Source organism: Carlito syrichta, unplaced genomic scaffold (genome assembly GCF_000164805.1).
Source record: "Carlito syrichta isolate Samal-C Ts95f unplaced genomic scaffold, Tarsius_syrichta-2.0.1 Scaffold126445, whole genome shotgun sequence".
Lineage (NCBI taxonomy): Eukaryota > Metazoa > Chordata > Mammalia > Primates > Tarsiidae > Carlito > Carlito syrichta.
Window position 1 is genome coordinate 8,645 of NW_007070541.1, and position 12,734 is coordinate 21,378.

General features: G+C 45.9%; 1 protein-coding gene across 1 annotated transcript in view; it reads left to right on the forward strand.

Moving 5' to 3' along the window:
* Positions 1-612: 612 nt before the first annotated feature.
* Positions 613-12,734, forward strand: part of STRADA (STE20-related kinase adaptor alpha) — a 16,968-nt gene continuing 4,846 nt past the window's right edge. The window contains exons 1-5 of the mRNA XM_021707820.1: positions 613-670; positions 1,738-1,795; positions 4,425-4,453; positions 10,517-10,619; positions 11,816-11,937. Of these exons, the coding sequence (XP_021563495.1) occupies positions 659-670; positions 1,738-1,795; positions 4,425-4,453; positions 10,517-10,619; positions 11,816-11,937 (324 nt within the window). The 5' untranslated portion in view covers positions 613-658. The remainder of the gene's footprint in view (positions 671-1,737; positions 1,796-4,424; positions 4,454-10,516; positions 10,620-11,815; positions 11,938-12,734) is intronic.

Here is a 12,734-nt window from a genome sequence, read left to right on the forward strand (position 1 = left end):
AACATCCAAAAGAATAGAAGGCAATTGCTTCTATGAAAGGGCCAGTGGAGGACTGAGTTAAGAGAAATTTAGGAATTCACTTAAAGAAACGCATATAATAACAAATCTCTCTTTTGTTTTTTTTGAGTTGCAGTCTCACTCTGTCGCCCAGACTAGAGTGTAGTGGCTGCTCCCAGCCACCGCAGCCTCGAACTGCTGGGCTCCGGCGATCCTTCCGCCTCAGCCTTCCAAGTAGCCGGAATTACAGGCATGCACTACCACGCCCGGCTGATTTTTTGATTTATTGTAGAGATGAGGTCTCGCTGCCCAGGCGGGTCTCGAACCCGCGGGCTCAGGCCATCCACTCACCTCAGCCTCCCAAAGGCACGGGATGACAGGCTGAGCCACCGAGCCCGGCTAACCTCTCTCTTTTAATAGAAATTATAGGATTTCAGAATGTACTTGCCAGGTTTATCATCACTGAAAGCTTCTCTAAACAGGTTTTGGAAATCTAGCAATGCATAGGTGTAGCAGAGTGCTTGGTATGGTAGACTCATAGTAAGTTTGTGTTCATCAGAAGGTGTTTCTACAGAAGGAGATTTTGCTAACTCAGCCTGTTTCTGTTTTCTTTTTAGGTTTAAGTTTTTGAAATTGAAGTAGGTCTGCACAATAGGAACTCATGTCTTTTCTTGTAAGTAAACCAGAGCGAATTAGGGTGAGTGTTTTTCCATTTTTCTGGCTTTACTGTTTTTTTCTGAAAAGTGTGCTTTGGCAGGTACTGTCAGTGACTTTTTAGGTGATGCTCAGAATCACACAGAAGTGTGAGATACAGGAAGTGGGGCCCATGTTGCAGCCTCTGCTTCTGAGAAAAGAGGCGGGCCAGAGATGCAGAATTTACCACCAGCCGTCCGATAGAGAAGCAGCAAGATGGCAGCTGTGTTATGAATGTCACACAACATTAAATGAGCTCCTGCTCTTCTCGTTTGTAGATATGCCTCTGCTTGTGATCTCTCCATGGGTTTGTGTGTTTTCAAAATCAGTATCAAGTTGTAATTACTGGAGCACTTTTTTCTAAGTATGATTATTCATTTTAGTTGAAGACTTTTTTGAACACGAAAGATTTAATTGCACCTCAAAGCTTCATTAACTGAAATGACCTCAAGAATAAATCCTAGATTTAGCCTTCTTATAAGCTTCCATGATTTCATAAAAGAGTATCTTATTTTATTATCAAGTACTTATTTCTAAATACAGTAGTAACTATTTTAAAATTTTGTAACAGTATGTAAGTGCTGTGAGACATTATGAGTATGCGACTGTCTTTAAATATTAAATATAAGCCGGGCTTGGTGGCTCAGCCTATAATCCCGCGCTTTGGGAGGCCGAGGTGAGTGGATTGTCTGAGCCCGTGGGTTCAAGATCCGCCTGGGCAACTTGGTGAGACCTCATCTCTACAATAAATCAAAAAAATTAGCCGGGCGTGGTAGTGCGTGCCTGTAGTTCCAGCTACTCGGAAGGCTGAGGCGGAAGGATCGCCGGAGCCCAGCAGGTCGAGGCTGGGGTAGCTGTGATCAAGCCACTGCACTCCAGCCTGGGCAGCAGAGTGAGACCCTGACTCAAAAAGAAAAGAAAGAAACGTATCCCAATGTACTGCATGATTCTATTTTCATGGTTGTGTTTTTGTCTGTCTAAAGGTTGAGAGCTAATTTATTGTGGCTTGGACGAAATACTAATTCTCTTTGGGGTTTTCCTCTTTAGCGGTGGGTCTCGGAAAAGTTCATTGTTGAGGGCTTAAGAGATTTGGAACTATTTGGAGGTAAGTACAGTATGGCATTTAGCCATTGCTTTAGGATTTAAATGTTGCTACTTTTTTGTTGACTAAACCAGTGTATAGAAATTAGCAATTCTAAGGGCAGATGTAAACTATAGTTGTTGGATTTATTTGGTTCCCTTTTGAGTTCATAGTTTCCCAAAGATTTGAGGACTAGCCTGGCCTGTCTTGATTGTTAGAAGGCCAGTATTTACTTAAAGGCATATATGAATTCTTTTGTTCTGTTGAAATACATATTTTTAAAGGAAAAAAGCACTAGGTGTTTAAAAGTCACTAGCCTTGAGGATTTTTAAAGATAAAGTAATATTTGGGACAAAAGCATCAGTGATATAAAAGTTCTGGTTTTACTGATCAGTCTATTTGGCTCATTTTTTTCTTGGTAGAAATAATGAGACAAGAAAACTAAGGAAAAATCTGTCAGGGCAAAAATATTGACTTCCTCTTATAAAATCTAAATGTTGGCTTCAGAAGTAAACTTTGAAGTTTACTAGGCCCAAGCGTTCCTCTTTGGCCATTTTCAAAGTGAGCATTGTTGGAAACTGTGAACTTCATTTAGAGCAAAAAAAAAAAAATGTTTTCAACAAAAATGATAGTACTGGAGCTCCATTCTTCCTGAATCGCAAGACATTCTTTTAGGATCCTATAGCTTAAGAAACAGGTTATCAGATTGAGTGCATTGGTTGACTGGCCCACAATACCCCAAGTAGGTTTAAGTAACTGAAAACTCAAATTCGTTAGTTACTAGGTGGCAACTATTAATTTTTTTCCGCAGTGAATCTCAAATAACTTCTGGAGTTGCATTATTTGTGAACTTTATCAAAGCATGATGTTTTAGACAAATGGGAGTTTAGAAAAATGGTGAGTTCTATTTATTTTAGTTATAAAGAATAAAAATTACTTACACAGTAAAGGAAAGTTTTATGGGGCCAGGTGCAGTAGTTCATGCCTGTAATCCCAGTACTACTATGGGAGGCTGAGGCAGGAGGATCACTTGAAGCCTGGAATTCAAGACTAGTCTGGGTAATATAATATGACCCATCTCTACAGAAAATTAAAAAATTATCCAGGCATGGGTGGTGCACACCTGTAGTCCCAGCTACTAGGGAGGCTGAGGTGGAAGGGTCATTTGAGTCCATGATCATGAACTGTGATCACGTCACTGCACTCCAGTCTGGGCAACAGAGCAAGACCCTGTCCCTAAAAAAAAAGAATGGCTAAATTAGGCTAAACCATGTTCTGGTCCTGTTCTCATTACCTTCTCATCATTAATGGGAACAAAATGGTTTAAAAGTAAATACTGAGTCAGGTGTGGTAGTGGGCTACTGTAGTCCAGCTACTGGGGAGGCTGAAGCAGGAAAATCACTTGAGTGTAGCCTGGGCAAGATAGTGAGACCTTGTCTCTTACAAAAAGTTAACATTACTGGCATCAATGGACATTTATTTGGAAGTCCAGTTTACAATAAATTAGTTGCAAATACTCCAGTATATGTAAATGGAATTGATTTGGGCTCTGGTTTCAGGCTCCCTGGCTGTCTTTTGACAGCGCTCTGATCTGAAGGGGCTGGAGGCTGGAGAGATTATTCTGTCTCTCGTTACAGCTTGATGAAGTTCGTATTGCCGAGTTTTATACAGCTTGAAATTTGCCTTCTACTCTGGAAGACTGGGTTAGATTTCCTTTAATTCATTCAGCTGGCTGCTTTCCTTTGAAGGACTGTCTTAAGCAACTGCTCTTGGCATTTGATAAATTGAGTCTAATCTCCTCTAGCAGTGCAGTTGGATGCTCTCATGTGTCTTAGGAGGAAGCATTTTCCTTGATGACTAGACTCACTCTTCGGATTTTATGTAGCTTAAGATACTGAGAAATGTATAAGTTAAGATAGTTAGAAGGCCGGGTTTGGTGGCTCAGCCTGTAATCCCAGCGCTTTGGGAGGCCGAGGCGAGTGGATTGCCTGAGCCTGTGGGTTTGAGACCAGCCCAGGCAACTTGGCGAGACCTCGTCTCTACAATAAATCAAAAATTAGCCGGGTGGGGTAGTGCACGCCTATAGTTCTGGCTACTTGGAAGTCTGAGACGGAAGGATCACCGGAGCCCAGTAAGTCGACGCTGGGGTGGCCATGAGTGTGCCACTGCACTCCAGCCTGGGTAGCAGAGAGAGACTCAAACTCAAAAAAACCTGTTTTTAGTCCTGTACTCACTGTGAAATGGCCAACGATCTCTATAACCTCATAGTGAATTGTTTGTTTACAAAGTATAAGACTCAGAAACCAGCCTATTCAAAACAACATTGTGTACTGATGGCAAGGAAAGGTACGATCAGAGCTGTAGCAGTGGAATTACAGCCAGTAAAGAATTCCCATAGAGCAGTAACCCCACCCAGTGTTGAAGAACCATTGGTCTGTGTTGAAAGCCTTGTCTGTGCAGCATTTTTACTGTGGATCTGTGGGTGGGGGTGTGTGTGTATGTTTATATGTAGCCCTGCAGGCGCTTTTACGGTAATGACTCTCAAGTGGTTACTGTTAATAAATGTGGTTCCAAGTGCAATAATTGCTGTTCTAAATGTGGATGTGTATTCTTCTAAAAAACAAAATGCCAACAATCAATTTCTCTACTCCAGAGCAGCCTCCGGGTGACACTCGGAGAAAAGTAAGTGACTTCCTAGGCCCTAGACTGTGGCTGTTGCATGGAGATGCCTTCTTGTGGAATTTTGTGTGTTTCGTTGCCTTGTCACTTTCTGTTTCTGCTTGCCTGTCATTGGGCTTTTTTCATCATGTAACTTCTTTTTACTTGTGGAGATTCAGGTTTCACCCTGGAAAGATTTTGATGTGTAATTTGAAAACCGAAAAAAGTCTCAAGAACTTTTCATCTCTTCTGGGGACTAGGGTCTCCTCCCCTTCAAATCCTGCCAGTCACCCACTGTCCTATCCCTGAAAAAAGTTCCAACCACCTGAAATGTGGTTATCTTTTAGTGGCTGCTGGTATTAAATTTTCCATACTTAGTCTAGTAATAGTACTTCAGTCCACAGGGATAATATAAGAGAGGGGACCCCCCTTCCCAAAAAAGGGAATTATCTTTTGGAAGACGGGCCCAGTGTTGCACAGGCTTCTCCCACTAGATGAGTGTTCTAGGGACCCACTGGCATCAGTGTACCAGCTAGCGTTGTTGTGAGAGGATGCGTTCAGCTTCAGTGAATGTTTCTTTTTTTGGAGATTCTTTCAACGCGTTTGCCTATTTTGTGATGGGCAATTTACAAGCGCCTGTTCCAGTGCTGAGTGTTGGCAGTTTTTGACCAAAAACAGCATGACCCCTGTGCCCCACCCTCCCTGAACAGATGCGTGAATGCCCCGTCTCACCCTGAGTGACTTTTTTGTTTCTCCGATGAAAAAGTCCTCAGAGGGAAATGTTTTGCCCACATGAAAGAGGTGAAACAAAAAAGCAGCAGAAGCACAAAAAGCCATCAAAATCAATGAGTTCAAAAACTGTGTTGGGCCAGGCTTGGTGGCTCAACCTGTAATCCCAGCATTTTGGGAGGCCCAGGCGAGTGGATTGCCTGAGCCCGCAGGTTCGAGATCAGCCTGGGCAACTTGGCGAGACTTCATCTCTACAATAAAAAAATAAAAAAATCAGCCGGGCATGGTAGCGTGCGCCTGTAGTTCCAGCTACTTGGAAGGCTGAGGTGGAAGGATTGCCAGAGCCCAGCAGGGCGACGCTGGGGTGGCCATGAGTGTGCCACTGCAATTCAGCCTGGATGATGGAGTGAGACTCCAACTCAAAAGAAAAAGAAAAAAAACTGAGCAATGGGAATACGACTTGATAGGTATATTGCATCAGAGAGTACTTTGAGGGTAACTGAAGTTTAAGCACGTAAGAATAAATACACAAGCCAGGCTTGGTGGCTCAGCCTGTAATCTCGCGCCTTGGGAGGCCGAGGTGAGTGAATTGCCTGAGTCCACGGGTTCGAGACCCGCCTGGGCAACTTGGTGAGACCTCATTTCTACAGTAAATCAAAAACTTAGCTGGGTGTGGTAGTGCGTGCCTGTAGTTCCAGCCACTTGGAAGGCTGAGGCAGAAGGATTGTTGGAGCCCAGCGGCTCGAGGCTGCGGTGGCTGGGAGCGGCTACTGTACTCCAGTCTGGGCGACAGAGTCAGACTCCGACTCAAAAAAAAAAAAAAAAAAGAATAAATACACAATTTTTTTTTAAAAGCAGTATTTATTGAGAGGACAGAAAAGCTCCCACAGTGGGAGGGGACCTGAAGGGGTTACCCAATACCCAATTTTTAATAAATGTGGGTGTTTTTGGTCCCCCCCATAGATCTCTGTCTAGATAAGAAGGCAAAACCTCAAATTCCCTGCTTTAAAAACAAACCAAAATTTAAAAGTTCAGAACAGAACACTGACTTTTTTCATTGGCAAAAGCTGCAGGGTTCTTGCCCACTTCCTCTCTTCTAGTTTATCTTGCCTAAATAAATAGCACCAGATGCACACAATGTACCCAGCGATTTTGAAAAATATGAATCGTGTCTTATGAGGAGAGACGATAACCTTTTGACTCTGTTGAGATTATAGACATTTGCACCTTTTGAGGTCAGCTCCAAGGTTGAGTGAAGGATGATGATGTTGACTAGAAATTTCTTTGACTATGCTCATGTAGTCTGCTAATCAGGAGCACCTCCTTATCAGGTCTACATATTGTCTAATCAGGAGACCCAAAAAGTTCCCTAGGATCAGTTAGGTATTTTTAGAATACAGTGCCAACTATATATCATTTTTATATTTCTACAGCTGCTGATGATATATCAAAAATTATCCTGTGTGAAACCAATGAAAAGTTGAATGTACTTGGTAGCATTTCATAAGTATTGTCTGTGTGTGCTTTATTGTATTTTGTTTTAAACTCTTTAAGCAAAGTTATCATCTTATGGTCATTGCTGGATATCAGCAGTTTATACGTTTCTTCAAATAAATAAAATGCTTTTCACGGTGGGGAAATGAAGAAGAGACTTTGACAGAATTAGTTCCGTTCTTTGAGCAATTTGAAATTATACATTAATCAAACTATGCCATGCTGAGTTTAAAATGAATTAGCTAAATATGTCGATTCTTTTCATCTGAATTTAGACCTGTCTTAAGTCTAAAACAATATAACAAACTAACCTGCCTTTCTTACAGCAGTGTCAGACCAGACCTCTTCCTTTCAAAATATTGCATTTGTTTCCTGGTTTATTTGTTTTTCTAAATAAAGGTCAGTGTCTCTCTCAGTTCATACCTATCCAACATCCACAAAGTAGATGGCCTCTATTTTAGGGCCATTTGCAGTGAGTTAGGGCCAGAGTTATTGTCACTCGACTTCATTTCATGCAATTCTGGATTACCCCAAAGTCTTATTCACAAGTGCCTAAAGATTCTTATTTTCTAAACTAATACTTGCAAGTTAGTTTTAGTAATTTTCTGCAGAAATAATTTGGATACTAACTAGCACATCCATAGTTTAATGAATCATTCCCTACCTTGGCTCAACAAGGATGGATCTTAGTATACAGACTAGTATAGCGTCTTGTATAAAACGCTGCAGATTATATGTACTCCTGGCAAGGAAGAGGGACATAAGTAACAGCAACAAAAGCATATCTATCTGGAGTTTTTCCAAAGGAAGTTATTTAAAGTGCAAGTAAGAGGCCAGGCTCGGTGGCTCACACCTATAATCCCAGCACTTTGGGAGGCTTAAGTGAGGGGATTGCCTGAGTCCACGGGCTCAAGACCAACAGGGGCAACTTGGCAAGACCTCATCTCTACAATAAATCAAAAAATTAGCCGGGCGTGATGGCATGCACCTCTAGTTCCAGCTACTTGGAAGTCTGAGGCGGATGGATTGCCTGATCCCAGCAGGTCAAGGCTGAGGTTAGCTATGAGTGTGCTACCGCATCCCAGCCTGAGTGACAGAGTAAGACTCCAACTCAAAAAAAAAAAAAAAAATAAGAAAGACATTCACCTCAGGACTCAGTGGTCCTTCAGTGTCTTTCTCAAATTAGAAAAACCCTCCAGGCATAGGGGCTCACACCTGTCATCTCTGCACTTTGGGAAGCGGAGGCGAGAGGGTTGCCTGAGCTCAGGGGTTCAAGACCAGCCTGGGCCACATGGTGAGACCTTGACTCTACAGTAAATAAAAAAATGAGCCAAGCATGGTGGCACATGCCTGTGGTTCTAGCTACTTGGAATCCTGAAGCAGAAGGATCGCCTGAGCCCAGCAGGTCAAGGCTGCGGTGACTGGGAGCATCCACTGCACTCCAACCTGGGTGACAGAGTTAGACTCCAACTCAAGAAATCCCAAAAAACTTTAAGGAGTTTGCGCGGACATCAGAGGAGAGAAGACCTTCAAATACAAAGAAGGTGCTTCTCATTGAAGCCACACTGTTACCTGCTAAAATGCAGGACTTTCTCACACATAGGAATGAGATTCTGATCCACAGAGTGCCCTAGTCATAGGGAAGTCTCACGAGTGTGTGGCGTAAGGCTGGCATTCTCAGAATTGGTTATCCTGCTGAACCCGTCTCCCGAGGAACTGGCTGATGCTGAGCCCAGTAGGTCAAGGCTGGGTGGCCATGAGCTGCCACTGCACTCCAGCCTGGGCGGCAGGAGACCCCAACTCAAAAAAAAAAAAAAAAAAAAGAGAGATGCAATCTGGTTGTTGGTAGGGCTTGATTTAGTGTGACAAGGGTGCTGTTTTTCTCAGGGTGAGTGTAAGGGAGACAAGCTCCTCTTGGCTTCTTTCCTCACGGGCAGCGTCAGCTGTTTTGTTGTTGTTTGTATTGTTTTAAATTTTTTTTTTTTTTAATGTATTTTTGAGGCAGAGTCTCACTCTGTCGTCCAGGCTGGAGTGCAGAGGCCACTGCAGCCTCAACCTGCTGGGCTCAGGTGATCCTTCTGCCTCAGCCTTCCAGGTAGTTGGAAATAAGGGCATGAGCCAGCATGCTCGATGAATTTTTTGACTTATTGTAGAGACAAGGTCTCGCCAAGTTGCCCGGGCTGGTCTTGATCCCCTGGGCTCAGGCAGTCCTCTCTCCTCTGCCTCTCAATGTGCTGGGATGACAGGCATGAACCACCACGCCCTGCCAGGTCAGCTCTTTTGAGATCAGATGCCCTGGAAACATCAACAGCAAGGTGGTGTATTGCTTTCACTGGCTTGGGCTTGGTTCCTGTCTGTGCCGTGTACTCACATTTTGACCTCTGGCAAGGCAATTAATCTCCCTGGCCTTCATTTTTGTTACTGAAAACTGGAGGTGTTGTCTGGCCTGTGAACCACACAGCTGGGGGCAGGTCCCCTGCGGTGTGGAAGGGCTCTGGGAAGGGCGAGCGAAGAGAGTGCTGTTTTCATGGGTTCCTCTGCAGAGCCGCTTCCTGGCCCTGGCTCATTTCTCTGGCTGGTGCTGAGCCAGGCCCAGAGAGCCTCTTCCGCGAGGAGCCAGGCCCAGGAGCCTGTGAAACGCGAGCGAGCTGGCCTGAGGGTTCCGTTTCAGTCAGACACACATCCACAGAGAGGAAAATATAGCCCCTAAATCATGCAGATAAGCGTAGGACTAGGAGGAGGAGACAGGCCCCTCAAGCTGCCAGAAAAGCCGTTGGTCTGCCCTGTGTTTAGCTTTCAACATCCAGATGTTGCTGGACACTTTTCTTGGAGACCTCAAGGGTCAGAGATGTGACCCTCGCATCCTAAATGGCTGAGCTCTAGCTCCCTTCGTGGGCACAAGTGAACAGGGACGAATGAGGGAGCAGGCCATCTCTGCTACCTGAAGTTGCCTGAGACCTGACAGCTGTGTCTCTGGCAACAGCCCAGAGCATCATTTGGTAGTGTCAGGCCATGACTGACCTGGGCTCTTGGTTCACTCAACCTGGGACTACCTCTGGCTGCATTTTCCCTAGAGAAAGACTCAGTGGTTGGCCTTTTGGGGTCTCGCAGTTTACACCTTAAAAATAGCACAGCCGACAGAGTGAGACTCCAACTAAAAAATAATAAAATAGCACAGCACACCGGAATGCCGAGCAGGAGATTCAGGAGCAGCTGCCTCTCCATCTCCTTCCCCCCCCTTTTTTTTGAGTTGGAGTCTCCCCCCGTCGCCCAGGCTGTAGTGCAGTGGCTGGCTCATGGTTACCCCAGCCTCAATCTGCTAGGCCCAGGCAATCCTCTTGCTTCAGCTTTCCAAGTAGCTGGAGTCACAGGCACATGCTACCATGCCTGGCTAATTTTTTGATTAACTGTAGAGATGAGGTTTCACCAAGTTGCCCAGGCTGGTCTCGAACCCCTGGACACAGGCATTCCTCTCGCCTCGGCCTCCCAAAGTGCTGGGATGACAGATGTGAGCCACCGTGCCCGGCTTCCTTCCCATTTTTAAATGTGCCTTTCTTCCCTGGACGTCCTTTCCCAAGCAACAGTTTGATCATTTCTAACAAATGAGCCAGTGGTTGGAAAAATAAGCAGATGAGCAGTTGACTGGAACGGGTCCTTATAAGGATCTGCTCTGGTGTTGTGCTCATCACCACATTGAGCATGTGAGGTTCTGTGTCTCTTCACGTGCTGGCACTGTGTCTATGCCCAGAGTCAGGATGTGTGTGTGTTTGGATGCCAGTCTCCTCGTGGATCTGAATTGCCGCCTCTACCCATGCCCATCCCACCCCCAGTTTTCTCCATTAACCTCTTTTTCTTTTTCTTTAGACCAATGAGGAAAGCTCAGAGTCGATAGCATCCTTCTCTAAACCAGAGGTCATGAGTAGCTTTCTGCCAGAGAGAGGGTGTTACGAGCTACTCACCATCATAGGTAATGTCCATAGGTACTGTCAGCATCCCCAGATCCCAGATGGATGGGCATCAAGGACCGCCAGCTAGTTAGGCAGATTCATGGCGACCAAACTGGCATTTGTTGTTTTCTTCTGCCATGTTTTCTTTGTGGCTGTGTACTTCTGGTGCCCTGGGCCACCGTCAGTGGGAATGATCGACTGAGAAGGACCTGGTTGAAGAAAAATCAAGAAACGTCAGCCATGAAAGCAACAGGAGCAAACATTTTGACTTGGATTTTCTTTTGAAAGCAAGTCCTGGATTGCCTGAGCTCGCGGGTTTGAGACCCGCCTGGGCAACTTGGTGAGCCCTCATCTCTACAATAAATCAAAAAATTAGCCGGACGTGGTAGTGCGCACCTGTAGTTCCAGCCATTTGGAAGGCTGAGGCGGGAGAATCGCCGGAGCCCAGCAGGTCAAGGCTGCGGTGGCCGGGAGCAGCCACTGCCCTCCAGTCTGGGCGACAAAGTGAGACTCCAACTCAAAAAAAAAAAAGCAAGTCCAGGGCCAGGTGCAGTGGCTCAAGCCTGTAATCACAGCATTTTGAGAGGCTGAGGCGAGAAGATTGCCTGAGCCCAGGGCTTCGAGACCAGCCTGGGTAACTTGGTGGGACCTCATCTCTACAATAAATAAATTGGGAAAAAAAGGTGGACTTTCTTCTTTTTTTTTGGAGTTGGAGTCTCACTCTGTCGCCCAGTCTCTGGAGTGCAGTGGCACACTCACGGCCGCCCTGACGTCAACCTGTAGGGCTCAGGCGATCCTTCCACCTCAGTCTTCCAAGTAGCCAGAAATACAGGTATGCGCTACCACGCTCGGCTAATTTACTTTATTTATTTTTTTGAGTTGGAGTCTCACTCTTGTCGCCCAGGCTGGAGTGCAGTGGCATGCTCTCGAACCCCTGGGCTCAGGCAGTCCTCTCGCCTTGACCTCCCAAAGTGCTAAGATTACAGGCTAAGCCGCCACGCCCAACTTAAATTTTTATTTATTGTAGAAATGAGGTCTCGCCAAGTTGCCCAGGCTGGTCTCGAACCCACGGGCTCAGACAATCCACTCGCCTCAGCCTCCCAAAGTGCTGGGATTACAAGCTGAACCATCGAGCCCAGCCAAGTCCACGTGTTTAAGGAAGACAAAAGCCTGTGTTGTCCTTGTCTTTGTTTATGGCATTCCTCTTTCCTTTCAGGCAAAGGATTTGAGGACCTGATGACAGTGAACCTGGCAAGGTACAAGCCAATAGGTGAATATGTGACTGTGCGGAGGATTAACCTGGAGGCCTGTTCCAATGAGATGGTGACGTTTTTGCAGGTAGCAGAACACAAGCATGGCGCTGGAGGGAGGGTGGGCCCTTGGGTATGGTAGTCACCCAGCAACCTTCTTACACCAGTTCCTGAGGGTGCCCGGCAGAAATGAAGGGAGACCTGGCATTCAGAAGTCATGGAAGCCGGGCTCGGCGGCTCAACCTGTAATCCCGCGCCTTGGGAGGCCGAGGTGAGTGGATGGCCTGAGCCCGCAGGTTCGAGACCAGCCCTGGCAACTTGGCGAGACCTCATCTCTACAATAAATCAAAAATCAGGCGGGCGTCGTAGCGCGCGCCTGTACTTCCGGCTACTCGGAAGGCTGAGGCGGAAGGATCGCCGGAGCCCAGCGGCTCGAGGCTGCGGTGGCCAAGAGCGGCCACTGCACTCCAGTCTGGGCGACAGAGTGAGACTCCAACTCAAAAAAAAAAAAAAAAAAAGTCATGGAAGGTCTCGGTTGAGAGTCTTGGGCCTGTGGACTAAAGATTGGGCTGAAATACTACTTGGCCCGGTTTGTATTTCCCTCTGCTCCAAGTACTTTTTTTTTGGCTCATTTATTCATTGATTACTCGGAGAAGCTAAGTAACTTGGGAAGTGGCAGAGGCAGTCTTGTTCCAGACACAGGGTAGCTTGTCCTGCCCCCAATGGCTACCAGCCAGCTCTTGGCATTCTGTATGCATGAGGCTCTTTTCTAGTTGAGAAGCAAGTTGCTGCCCTCTTGTTAAGCCTAGAGAGGTAGCCAGGCTTGGTGGCTCAGCCTGTAATCCCGCGCTTTGGGAGGCTGAGGGGAGTGGATTGCCTGAGCCC